Genomic DNA, 14,345 nt, shown 5'->3' with positions numbered 1-14,345 from the left:
GAAGAAAGGATGGACCAAGGCTCGATGATTGCAAGCATATGGAGGCTGTTTATTCAGCCTCAGCAAGGGAGAAATGGCAGTAGGGCTTTTCTGCTGCGGAGAGTCCTGCCGTAGTGTTGGGTATGTGCCGCAGAAGAGTGGTCTGGGACTTACTGGAGCTTAGGTGGGAAGGTGGCCTCAGTACCACTGCCCCTGCATCTCTGCAGACATAGCATAAGTCTCAGCTGCGTGCTCAGCTCTCAAGATTTTCTGTGGAACTAGGAGGCTAGAATTTTCTAGTGAAAAAAAAATAAAAATAAAAAGCTCTGATTCTGAGATGAGTGTGCCCAGATGCTTTGAGGTGCTGCTTCTGCTGTGCACAGCTCCCAAGAGCTATCTCAGCATGCATCAGAAAACCAGCAGCAGTAGGGCACCCCCAGCTAAGTAACTGCTGCCGCTGGCACCCAGCGTTTAACCTCCAACAGTGACTGCGGATCACCACTTCCACTCTGAAGTTCTGCTGTCCTATTACAACACTGTTTGCAGCTCCTACAACTCCTGTTCATCACAGAAACAAAATCAAAAGCTCCACAGCCCCAGAAGCTAATGCATCCCACAGCAGTACCCTGTGGGATGCCTGGGTTGGTGTCTCCATAGCCATCTAGTCATACATGCAGGTTAAAGAGAATGGGATACAATGTCATTTTACTAATTTTTCTAGACTGAATTGAAATATTAAAAAATAGACCACGCTAAACAGGACTTTCTTTTTAGCGACTGTATCAGCAATTCGTCTTCTGTATGCACAATGCTTAAAACAGGTGATAGGTTTTGCATCTACTTTGTGAAAACGGTTGTGTACTTGCAAGCCAGTGTAGTCCATTTTAAATGATTTATGAACCGCGGTTATCTAAAATGGGCTATTAATTACTGCATCAATTAATTTATGTGGCTTTCCAAAGATAAGTAAGTCTTTCACCTCACTGACGGTTGTGAACATGAGGGACAAGCATGCTTTAAGAAAAATGCGAGTGTTTCAGAATCTGGGTGGTTGATGTGCCACACCTCTGGTGTGACTTCTGGAGGTGGGAGCTGTCAGTGACTCCTTGGAGCGAAGGAGCTGCGAGGCTCAGTGCCACCACAGAAATTAAGTATGAGCCTAAGTGAGCTGCCTGTTTTATAAGAAAGCCACAACAGAGCTAGGAAGAGAACGTGGGTCTCCTGACTGCCTGGACTGTACGTGGCATTAATCATAAAATAAATTCTCCTCTGTGTATCTCCGATAATGCTTTTCAGCTGTTAGCTGCACTGTCTGCTTACCCAACACTGTCCTCATACTTCTTCATGCTAGGTCACATGCTGCTTACACTCACGATATAAGAAGTAAATAAATAAAGCCCAGGCGTTAGATCACCCAAGTTCATTACGGATCTTGGATCTGCGGAGGTGAAAGTCTCATGCGGTATCCCGGTGCGTTACTCAGCCTCCCCAGATGGGTTAATTTTAAAGTGATCATTTGGCACTAACCTGGAAACACACGACAGCCTTCAAAATCAAAACAATCTGTTTAGGCAGGTGGGAAATGAAACCAGCCCTAATGGCTATAATGATTTTCTGTGAAGGCCCCAGGCCTCATTTTGTCTCTGATAGCAATATAATCTTTTATAGCGTCTGTGAAGTTTCCTAATAAATAAATGTTCCTCATTCCTGGTGGTTGAAGATGCTGTACAGGTGCATCATGAAAGTGCATTGACAGACTGTCGGGTTTCAATTCAAGACCTCTTGTCAAGATCATTTTACAAGATATTTCAAAGGAGTATACAAGAAATAAAAAATAAAAAAAAAAAAATAAAGGCAGTGTAGCCATAGCAGGTATTTGGTAATAGATTCCCTTTCTGTCTGGGAGTTGTTAGGGTTATAAGCGGCATCAGTTTTCCCAAATTCTTTCAGCTCCGTAATTAGCAGTGCTTGCAAATGTGCCCTTAGCTTGGCAAGTGGGGAGCAAATGAAAGAAGGTGAGTAAGAACTATGAAAGACAGAGAAAGAGCAGCTCCTACAGAATGTTTTCTGTAGGTCCAGCCATTCCTCACCTATTCCCTGTCTTGGTTGTTCTTCCAGAACTAGAAATGGGATTAAGATAAAGGGGAGAGGAAGGAGATGGATTCCTCACTTGCTAAAAATGCAGGGGACTTCCCTTTTCCCCTAGTAGGGTATTTTTAGAAGTTCCAAATTCTGTTTAATTATCTATGGGAAAGAGAAACAGTGCACTTCCCTGCAGCTCATGTCTAACATGATAGAGGTAGAAACAATAAGGCAGCAGTGGACAGAGCTAAAATACCCATTTAATTATTGAAAATTTAAGCTGCAGTATCAGCTAGGAAATTTTACCTGCATGCAGAGTTGTATCTTGGTGCCTTAAACCATGCCATGGTGTAAGTCCCACCGGGATCACCAACTTTTAAAGTTATCCTCACGAAATGCCTGTGAATTGTTCTTCTTCCCTGGTGTATAGGTAGACACAAATATATCGATATGTGGGATTTTAAAACAAATCGGAGTGACTTCATCAAGTCTCGTGTTAGTCTGTGGCAGAGATGGGATAACGATGCTTGGGGTCTGCTTTATTTTTTCTTGCACGGCCCAACTCATCTGTCACACTCCACCCTGTACAGCTTCTGCCATGAAGGCGATGATAGATAGCACATTTTATCTCTGTGCTCTCTTTTCTAATGTATTTTAACTGTGCTCCCCATTTGCCACTTCTTCACAGAGCCTAAACCTAGCAGACAAGGGGTAGGGAATTATTGCCCCCCCCCTTTTTCAGTGATGACTATGGCAGGGTATGTTAGTGTGTAACACAAACAGCGTGGCAGATTCTCTCTATAGGGTTTATTTCAGTGCCTTGTCACACAGCTATGAATAATGAGTTCCTGCCCTTGTATACTGTCCACACTTAGAATGCTCAGAAATCCTAAGCTGTTTTCATACTGGGGACTTCCATAAATATCTGATCCCGCGGGGACGGCAGTATTGTGGCTGACAGCAATCATGAGTAACCCCTTAAAAGTCATCCTAATGGAAAGTTTAAAAGTTATGAATAATCCTGTTAAATGAAGGGAAAAAAGTGATTTATCTTAAAATATTTAGAGCAGATGCATCATTTGAGCAATAAACCAATGATGTGCCTGATTTAGAAATGTCATAACTTCAAAGAAACTGAGTCAGTAGTTCAGAATGAAGTGACATTGCTTCTGAAGCAAGGGAAGCAACCCCGCTTTCCCAAAAGCAGTCGGAAATACAAATTGTATACACCCAAAAATAAATAGTGTGAAATAAAAACATGTGAAATAACTTAGAAATAAGAAATTAGAAGAGAAGGATAGCCCTCCCCAGGTTTTCATCTGTTAGCTTTGGAGCACAAACACTGCTTTCTTCAGAAGGCATGCTGGCACTGCAGTGTGGACACACTTTTCCCTGCTGGGCTGGCCTTGGAAGAGCCATCCCCTGAGTTAGTGCCATACACCACTAGGCCCATGTACTGCTCGTCAGGTGCAGTGCACGCTCACTTTTATTGATGGCAGCCTCTGTTACCTTCCTACCAGAAATAAATGTTTCTAGTAATGTTGCACATTAGCTTAGACACAGTGCCAAAAAATGATTTATCTAAAAAGCAGGCCTCCTATTTATTTTAATGACTGAGAACAAACGGTCTTTTGCTGGTGGTACCGTGAGCAGATGATTGGTGAACCCGTCGTGTTGGCTGACAGCTTCTGCTGCAGTCTGACACACAAGGCTCAGTGTGGGCTTGCCCTGGCCTGAGAGGGTCTGCAAGAGCCGGCGTGGCTTTTAGGCAGCGGGTGCTCTGCGTGACCTCTGCCATGCCTGACAGACACTAGTCCACCCCGTTCTTACAGACAGGCTCCACATTCTCCCCAGCACAGTCTGCTCTCAAACTGTGTCTGGCTTGAAGAAAAAGGCGGAGGGGTGACCTCATGGCTCTCTACAACTGCCTGAGGAGGTGACATGCAGAGGGCAGCTCCAGTCCCTTCCTGGTAGCCGATGACAAGACATGCGGTGGCAGCACAAAGCTGTGTCAGGGGAGGGTCAGGCTGGGTGTTAGGAACAGTTTCTTTGCCGTGAGGGTGGTCAGACACTGGGACAGGCTTCCTAAAGAGGTGGTTGATGCCCAAGCCTGTCAGTGTTTAAGCGGCATTCGGACAATGCCCTCAATAACATGCTTTGACTTTTGGTTAGCCCTGAAGTGGTCAGGCAGCTGGACTTGATGATCTTTGTAGGTCCCTTCCAACTCTAAATTCTGAAGTTGTTTTTCATGGTCACTGCCATTAGAAACGTGTTACTGATGTTGAACCAGCACCTCCTGCTCCTGTCCACCCTGAAGATGCAGAGGTCCATCTCTTTCCTCGCTGCAGCAGCCCCTGGCATGGGGCAGTTTTGATGTCCCCTCGGTTTTCCTTTCTAACGTTCAGCAACCCCAACTCAGTCAGGCTGTAATTAATGACAGTCCCTGCCCCAAGCAGCTTGGTAGTGGGCCCGATCAGCCTGATGTCATTACTTCGCCATGACAATTTTCTAACTAACTCCATGTGATATTCCATCTGTTTGACACTATTAAAAACTTTTTTATATAGCCCGTATTATTGTAGTTGCCGAGCTCCCCACAAACATCACAGTGAGGAAGGGAAGTGCTGTTATCCCCACCAAGGCACAGACAGACCGTGACCTGCCGAGATCACACAGCGAGTCTTATCAGGGAATTAAACGTAGAGCTCTAAAGCCCATGGCCAGCTCTCTAGCTGTACGGTACGTTAATGCAGAGAATCAAGATGCTCCTGAATGTGCAAGCAAACAGCAAAAGTATGGAATCGTATGTGAGAATTTTATTATTTTTTAATAACTTCTCACTTTATTTTTAATAAAGGCAAGATTATGTGTGTGATACCCCAGGAAAAAAAAAAAAAAAAAGTAGTTGAAAACACCACTTTTTTGGTTCCTGTCTGAAGTAATTTAATAACGGTGCAATTACTCCTTGTTGTTGGTCAGGCATAGCTGAGAAGCCATTTAATCCTCATGCACCAAGAAGTCTGAAGTTAAATTTGGTTTGATAAGTGTTAAGTTAAAGCACAAACATGTGGGTAAGGACCCTAAAGTGAGCTAAGTGGCCGTCAGTTTTATTTCCTAGAGCTTGCAGCGATGGCATTTTCTTTCTACTTTACATTAAATAAGGTGTGTGTTAATGGATGGCCCACCAAAGGCATCCCAAAGCCTTGCCTGGTCTGTAACAAAGAGCAGCATTGCTGTTTTGGCGTTCAAACAACGCAGTTAGGAGCACAAAGACTTCTACCACTGCATGCGTACACTAACTTGGAATGAACTTTGTACATCTGTGCTGTAGAGAGATGTTTAGTAGCCTTTTGGTACTTTCAGAGTATAAATATTCTGATCATGAAAACACCAAGAACATACTAATACTACAAAATCTGCTCTTTGGTCTTCTCTACAAATGCAGTGCGGTGAGAGGGGGAGAAGAGAAACGCCTTAGCTTTTGCTTGAGATTTGACTTAGTCCCAGATTAACTCTTAAATCTTGATTTATTTAACTCCGTGAATATCTTCCTGTAATGTGCACAGATTACGTTGTAAAATCTCTTCAAAGGTCAATTTAGAACAGTCTGAGCAAATAAACACAAAATAAAAGGCACTGGAACTGCTGTGTATCTGAGACCTTAACAAAAGGTATGCTAGCTTAATTTGAGCCAGGGGAGCTGAATGAAGATTGTGTTTAACCAGATATGCTGGCAAAAATATGCTTCAGAAGAGCCAGAACCACATGTGGCCATTCCACTTTAATTGTGCTTGTTTTAAAAGATAGGTCTTTAACATTTACCCTATCCATGCTTGCTGTATCTTTATGAACTGAAAATAAAAGCTCCCCAGGCAGTCATACTAAGACCTCAAACTTAAATTTTTTCAGCTGAGTCAAAAGCAAAACCTGTGTTGAATCTGCCCCATGCATTTTTTTCTTTTTTTTGACTTGTCTGCTTTTTTTTTTTTTTTTCCGAGTCCCCAGGCCAGTCCTAACCCAGGGAGAGAGTGTTTTGATACTAAATGTATCTTCTTGGTGAGGTCAAAGGCAGTGGCAGCAGTGCTACTGGTTCGAAGGCAGCCTGCTGTAATAAACTACAAAACCCAAAAGTACGCTCAGCAATAACAAAAGCATTAACCGCTGACCCACAACTTGGTGAAATTCAATCCCACCATTAGGCAAACATGAAAATGAGATCCCAGAGGAAGGAAGGTTCAGATGTTCAAGACCAGAGAAATTGGGTGAGGAAGACAGACAACTAGATGGAAGTTGCTGCAAACTGAGGAGACAGAGAGAAGCTGCCAGCTCAACACAGTAGGATCTTTGAATACCATAAATTTCAGCAAGAACTTAGCACTGTTTTTGCTCCACTCTGGAACAAAGCAAACTGAAATGCTTAGTGGCAAAGACATCCTTCCACCATTTTAGGGATGTGTTTAATCTGATACAACTTCATTTCACAGGGATTGCTTCAGATCTTCATGTTTCCAGATTTGCGTTAATTAAACATTTGTGTCAAAGTGCAGGTGTCACTGGAAAGCTGGAATGTTCCAGGAACCTGAAAGCCCCAAGCACCCAAGCCTGACTCAGTTTTATCTTGTGTCAGATGGTTACGGTTTTGCACCAGCGTAACTGAGTATATTTCAGTAAGAATCCAGTGCCAAACTCATGACACCCTAGAAAATACATGGTAAATCTCGTATGTTTAAGAAAGTAGTGGTGGGTCTGGATGCTATAAGGATTTCTACCTGCAGTCTGCAGCCACCATTAGCAGGAAGCTGGAGATGGGGGGACTGGCAGGACTGCACCTCAGTTGTTGTTATAGTGCGTTGTTTTTTTCCCAGAACACACTTACTGCAGATGACCATTCTCCTGAAGACAGCTTTACCCTGAACCCCGAGGACAGAAGAGAATACCCTGATCTCCAGGCTGCCCACCGGCCATTCCCTAAGCAGCGATTCAGGCAGGAAAACGGGCACACGTCCTTACAGAGAGATGGACCCAGATCTTTCCTCCTGGATCTCCCAAACTTCCCTGACCTGTCAAAAGCAGATATCAATGGGCAGAATCCCAACATTCAGGTACAAATTTTCGTTAGCATGTGATGTTTTGTGAAGCTACACAAGATCATTTTACTGAACCAAGTGACCTTTCAGCCTGGCTTCCATGTTGTGCAGTCAGTTCCCTGCCTCTCTACCCAAGAGAGATTATATGTGCTCTCTGTCTGAATGCCCAGATTTCAGGTTTTTTTTTCTGAATTTTTCTTTGGATATTGTTGATTGCAGAATGTAGATATCAATATAGACCTATTTATGATACTAAAGCCATCTTTGCTTTTGCATTTTGGAATATATTATCTTTGATATTAAATGGGTATTTTAAATTCTGTTTTCAGCTCTCCATTGTAAAGTTTGTTTATGAACAAATTCTCTTTTAGCATGCTATTATAAAATACAACCATTCCCAAAGGTTTTAAGAAAGGATGTACTTAACTTTCATCTTAAAATATGGTCCTCTGTATGGAACTAAGACTTAAAGTTAATTTCTGCAGCAGCTGCCTGGAATAAAAAAAAAAAAAAAAAGTTGTCTGCAAAGAAACTTTGTTATATGTTATTCCTCAAACTATTCTTGGGTTTGGAATGGCCTCTTGCAAGCCACTTGCATCTTAAAACTTCAAGGATTAGAAAGAGGAAAAAATGAGTGATTTGGTTTTAATTCAGAGCCTTAAAGCAAAATTGGCATTAATAAGCAGTCTTTTTTAACCAAAACAATAAATTGAAATGTTGTTCTGCCTAAGATGTGCTTATAAAAACAATACGCTAATAGAACGAGTATTCTGGTTAAATAAATTCCTGGCTTCTTATAGTCCCCCAGCCCACAAAATTGCCATCCTTTTGATATGTCTAAGAAGTACATACTTAAAGATATAAAAGATCTATTCGTGAGAGAACAAGCTGTCTCAAGTCAACGCTCCATTACTTCATAGATGGCTTGCAACGTTAAGAAGTCTAACAGCTTTGGATCAAGTGCAGGTCCAACATTTGACAGGCCAAGGTAGTAAACATGTTCAACATGTGGTGCCTGTACGCATCCTGCACGCTGGGAGAAGCCTTCCAGAAAGCCTTAGGAAGGGAAGGTGGGGAAGCTGTAGGGGCCCCAGGTTGTGGCAGGAGGTGAATGGTGTAACATCACCATTTGAACAGTATGTAAACCACGAAGGAGGAGAAGAGGAAACAAAATCCTTCTCTGATTCATGACAGCATTTAACATTTAGACCTAGGGAATAGATAAATGAGTGGAGGATGGAAACATTTCCCTGGCTTGTCTTTACAGTAACTACTTCTGCTATGAACTCTTTTTCCACCACCTGATGCTGGAAATGTGTCAGCCAACTAAGTCAGCAGTTTTGCTGGACTCTGAGAACTGGAAAGCCTAGTCCTGTAAACTGGAAAACATTGGGCAACATTAATAACAGAGCTCTTACGCACAAGGCTCAACTCTTTCCGAAATAGACTCCTTACGTTCTGCTTTATATTTAGTCTGCTTACTCAGGTGCATAAATAAGGATATACAGAGATTCCTGAAGTTCCTGGTTGACTGTCCTACAGCAGTTCAAGCATTACTGAGATAAAGCTGCCATTAATTCATTAAAAATTCAATGAAAGTTTATTTCTTTGCTTGAAGGTTATAAAAGGTGGTCTGCTCCTGTGGGGAAAAAAAAAAAGATGTATAGTGAATTCTTGCTCATTAACCGATACTTTACTTATCTGAATGGAAATAATGACACTTGTTGACTTGCAAATTTCTCATCATCTGTTTGGCAAGTGAAAGCAGAATCAATACTCATTTTTCTTTTTCACAATGGCTTCGGGCTCTGTAAGTTGCAGTTCTGAGGTTGTTAAATGAAGAGCCTTCATAGGACCGTGATACACAGGACGCGATTTCACAGTCATGAACCAAACATCTCTGGAGATCTGATCTATTACGTACATGCAATGTAATATACAGCATGGTTGCATTTTGAATGAGCACTGCTGGGTAAGCAGGAGGATACAAACTCGGTTTCTGCTGCAGCTTACATGGTTTGACATCCCCGATGGCTTTGCATCCAGCCCTCCACATGCTACGTGCAGTTTAGAGACAATTTGTGTGGCTTCTTGGGAAGAGGGGCACTGGCTGCTCCAGAGGACAGCCACCAACCTAGAAAGTGTCAGCTCACTGCCAGACGGGGCTCCTGCTTGCAGTTAGAAGAGGACAGGAATATGTGAGTGGACATAACGAGCAGTAAGTGGAAAAAGCATTAGAGGCAGCTGGTGAAACAGCAGCAGGGGACTGGCTGTGAGACATCGAGCCAGCCTCTTGCCTCTTTATGACAGGAGTCAGGATAAAGGTGACCCTCGTATTGCACAGTATAGCACTGCTGTGAAGTCCATGGTACTGTAGCAAACTAATATTTTGTGTCCCGGGATTTGGTTGAAAAGGAGGAAAAAAACCAACAACTGTGTGTAATCCAGTACAATGGCCACATTTACCTCTCATGGACCCCACAGCCTCTTTGCTTTTTACTACTACTAGTCTGTGTAGACCAAAAATAACATTTTAAAGGGAAATTGTACCTGGAAATTTTAAAAACCTAATAAACAGATGTAAAAAATCAGCCTAAGAAAGCAAGTTGAAAAGATACTCTGGTGAGTTTTCTTTATGACCATTCCTTCTCTGGTTTCCTGCAAAAAGTAATTGCTGTATCATGCCCAAGTTGTGTTCTCTTTCAGGGAGGAAGTGGTGGATATCAGAACACAATCACAGGAGTTCAGAAAATTAACATGTCCCTAAGGCTACTACTGTGTTTATCAGGTGATAATCAAATATAAGTATAGTGGACTGTCTTGCTGCAGTAATGCAAATGCTGTTTGACTCTATGCATGCAAGACCGGGATGACACTTACTGGTCGTTCTATGGTGTTCCAGCCTTGTTAAATCTTGCAATGTTTCAAGGAGAGTTTTATGCTTTAGCACTACTTTTACACTGGTTGTTTGAGAGTAACTGCAAGGGCTGTTGTTGTGCAAAGGAGGGCTGTTTGGTCTGAGGTATTTGATTTTCTTTTTTTGTAATTTCAACTATTCTGTCAATGTCTGTAAGGCTTCAGCAAGAGAAGATGATTACAGAAACTGATCACACCTTTTCTCTGGATTTCCTCACACGAAGAGTACCCCTTTTGCATAGGTTTGCACTCATTTGACATAAACTAGCTGAGGGATGCTACGAAGACCTTGTAAATGCAGGGTTGTTCAGAGAGGACAGACTTGTTCCTACTTGTTCTAAGTAACACAGTAAAGCCATGTGGGGGATGTAGAGGAACCTGCTTATTTTCCATTTCTGATGTGTTTTTTCTCATCTCTTCCAAACAGCCTTCTACAACCTCTCAGCTGTCCTTTGAGACCCTGGGCCCTGTGTCTTCCACCTTCCTGGCCATTCCTCTGTTTGGAACCTGATGCCTCATCATGCAGTTGAACTTTTTCCCATGTCTCTCCTCTTTGCTTTTCACTCCTGTTTTCTCAGGCTTCTCTAGGTAGAGCGCTGCTCTCTGTTGTCCCACTGCTTTGCTGCTTTCCTAGCAGCGCTGGGCACCTTGACAAATGAAGAAAAAAGGGAAAACTCCCTATTGTTTATCAGACAAGAGCTTTTTGTTGATATTGATCCTTTTTGAAGATCTTGATTCTTGACCAAATTTTACACCCAGTATACCTGAAATACAACTGGGTGAGTTCCAGCAGTGATGATTGACAAGATGGGTTCTGAGTAGAAACAGAGTTAGGTAATATTCCTGGCCTAAAAAATGTGTTGATGTGGCCTGGAAACTGAACTAGAGGAGGATATGATTAAACCTGTTTTGATTAGTATCCTCACTGTGAATTGTGGCATTAGTAATAATTGATAGGAGTGATTCTAAGGCAGAAAAAGTTAATGCTGCCTCCTTGGTGACATGTTGCATGAGGCCTGTGAGCCATATTTGCCAGTCATACTACACTAGTGCTGCTTTGTTAGGTTTATTTATTCTGTTTGATATCTACTCCGTTTCTACCTTCTCTTAAAATAAATAAATAAATAAATAAATAAATAAAAAATAAATAAAATAAAGATTAAAAAGCTCCACACAGAACCACTAGGAAGATATGGAATACAGAGGAAAAAAGGCTGTAAGATCTGCTTTAAAAAATAACTGCAGACTTCAAAGTAACTCTTTTCCAGGTTCATCAGTACCCATTCCCCTCACCTCCATCCATATCACATGTAGTTTTAATTAAATTTAATTAATTAATTTTTTGTTTTATTTGATGTATCTTTAAGATAACCTTTATATTTGTCATTTGAAGCTACTGGCTTCACTGCACTGGAAAGCAACGCCCTGTCAGTATTGTCACAAAAGGCTCAGCAATATCTGTAATACTGACTTCTGACCAGCACTTCTCATCCCTAATCTAGCACAGTAAGAATTGGAGGGCTCCAGCAGGTAGCACTCTGTTCTTGTAGTGCTTCTAGGGCTTAATTCTTTGAGATAGTAGCAGCGCAATTGTCCCTGTTATCAAACTAAGATGTGGAAAAGCTGAAAGTGCATTGTTCATTTTGTTGTTTCTCGGGCTGGGTCTGTACCGGGGAGAACTCCCTGCTCCAAAGACCATCTGCCTGGTCAGTCTGTGTGCTTCACCAAGCTTGCTGCAGCACCAGAGCAGAGCGTAGCCACACCAGGAACTAGCTAGCCCTCATGGTGAGCTGGAGGGATTAGTCTTGGCAGAACAGAGTGCCAGAGGGCCATGCTTAAACTGCTTTAAATACAGAGCTGTTACCTCTGCATGTCATGGTGTAACAAGGGCTCGTCACAGAGTGCAAAATTCAGAGCTGGGCTTGGGACCAGAGTTTGAATTGTGGGATTCAGTTAGGCCCATCAGAAAGTGCAACCAAGAGTGACAACATATAACACAAATGTTAAATTTTGAGTCGTGTTGTGTTCTTTGCTCCCAGCAAATTTCAAAGTCCTTCACTTTCCTTCCAACTAGTCCAGAAAAGTGTCATGACATAACCAGGAATAACTTGATATCACTGCTGATACCATTTTAGCTGAATCGTTATGTGGTGTAAACCTAAATTTATCGTTTCAATACCTTATAATTAACTAATTTCTGTTCTGCTATTATACACACTGCTGACTTGCACACCCACCTTGCAGAATGGCAGGTGCTGCACTGACAGTTTGCATCAGTTTCACAAAGGAAACAGAGGATAGCCTTGTGGTAGACTCCACGGCTTGCACAATACTGCAAGTGTAGTTCTTCCTGTAACATAATCTTCCAGTTGCTTAGGGCAATGTTTACACCATCAAAGTGAATTCAGAAACGTTGTCTCAATAAACAGGACAAAGCACATAGAACTTTTTGTGCACTCCAGCAGGCGGGGATAATATTTATCTTCTGTATATTTTTGGCCAGGAGAAAATTGGATGTTGGTGTCTCAAGACATCTGTGCTTGATACACTTATTTCATTAGAAATTCATTGCAAATCTGTTGTTTTAATGTACCTATGCCAATTGTTTTTAACAATTTTTAGAGGAACATCCTTATTTATAGCTCAAACAACCATAAAAGAAATGGCTTCATTTTAGGCTTGAATACTTCTGGAGATGATTGTGGATTTATACAAGAACCATGTTACCACAGACGTTTTGGGAAGTCTGACAAAAAAATAAATAATCATCTTTGCAGTTTTGATAATCACTGGAAGAAGAAAACAGGGAAAATGAATTCTTTAAAGCAGTCTCTGTGATAGAAATACTAAACAAGATCTATTTTTTAATTTTTGAGAGAACATATTTTTGTTGGAATAGTTACCCAGCATGAAAGCTTTTCCAGAGCTGTTTTAACCGCTCCTTTTTCATGACTATAGTTCTAGATCCGTTTTCTTTTTTTCCTTTTTATAAACAATCCCCAGCATAGAAACCAATCAAACAAGATACATATTTGTGTATCATGTGTATGTATATGCATAGTCATGGGCTAATGCTGTTAAGGCTAACTCTCCAGTACCAGGAAGAGTTCAGTGAATGCTAATTTTTCAAATTTTACACTGGGATAGGGGAGCAATTGCTCTCCTGAAGAAGCAGCCACTTCTCACACCACCACCCTAACTCTTGGGCCATATCATGGTGGCATTACTGGTGGCATTACTACTACTACATGGAGCCATTACTGCTTACCGATCTCCTCACAGCTGTCAGAAGGTGCCTTAGAGTTAAATGGGGCTGGGCAGAGTGTAGATGAGTCCCTGAAAATGAACAGAGCTGGAGTCAACTGAAGTTGTCTTTTCTAACTTTTCAAGAGTGACAGTTCAGGCAATCCCAGGACTCTGTAGAATTTCTTGCACTCTACGGTTTTAAAGCCACGAACAAAAAACTTTGTAATCAACGTTTAAAAAAGAGGAGGGAGGAACACTGGTGCTTGTCAGATTGCCACACTGGACTTTGCTTTCGTTATGTACATTTTTAAATAGGCTATTTAAAAAAAACTGCTTATGCTGAGGTGGATCTCTCTTGGTCCCTCCTCTCCCCAGACCTCTCTTCTCTTTGAGATAAAGGGATTATTAAATGGAACAAGGTCTCAGGCCTTAACTGTGTCTGGATCATGGTTGACAAAGCATCGTGGTACTGCAAAGTTGGTACGGTCATGCTGGAGAGGAAAAAAGACAAAGTGCAGGAACTACTCCTCCCCTGCCCAGGTATCACTGCAAGAAGTACTGTATGATTTCACATGCTGCTGACAACCGTGCCTACCCCGGGCATGAGTCACCCCGACAGGCTGTGGGTTCCCAGTTTGCTCCATGTTGGGTAGCTCCAAGCCAGACAGAAAGGACTTGGAGCTTTCTGTGGCACAGTGTGGTTCCTCACACCTTGTGTGCTAGAAAACTCATTTTAAAGGCCTTTTTAATAAGCCAACTCGGTAGTAAACACAGGCTGAAGAAGGCTATCTGACTGCACAGACATTGCAGTCTTGAAAGTTAGTTAGTGGCAGTGCTGTTGGAGGTCTGATGAGGTCTCATGAGCCTGAAAGTCGCTTGCCTCGCTGCCTCAGTGTAGTGCATAGCCCAACAGAAGTTTGGGAAGTTTTTTCTGCAAACCCTCTTTTGCTTAAACTGAATCAGCATCTTGAATAATTATTTTAAATCAAATCCCTTTGTTTCTTTTCATTTTACCTGGCTGAAATAATGGGAGCT

At 42.0% G+C, this 14,345-nt stretch overlaps 1 protein-coding gene across 2 annotated transcripts in view; it reads left to right on the top strand.

The window, feature by feature from the left end:
• Positions 1-14,345, top strand: part of ISM1 (isthmin 1) — a 42,263-nt gene that overhangs the window by 16,319 nt on the left and 11,599 nt on the right. The window contains exon 3 of one of the 2 annotated variants that reach the window (XM_048060772.2): positions 6,927-7,163. The exons of the other annotated variant lie outside the window; for it this stretch is intronic. Coding sequence (XP_047916729.2) covers positions 6,927-7,163 — 237 coding nt within the window. The remainder of the gene's footprint in view (positions 1-6,926; positions 7,164-14,345) is intronic. 2 annotated transcript variants of the gene reach the window in all.

Source organism: Anser cygnoides, chromosome 3 (genome assembly GCF_040182565.1).
Source record: "Anser cygnoides isolate HZ-2024a breed goose chromosome 3, Taihu_goose_T2T_genome, whole genome shotgun sequence".
NCBI lineage: Eukaryota > Metazoa > Chordata > Aves > Anseriformes > Anatidae > Anser > Anser cygnoides.
The sequence above is the reverse complement of the archived record's forward strand: the minus strand, read 5'-3'. Positions and strand labels throughout refer to the sequence as shown.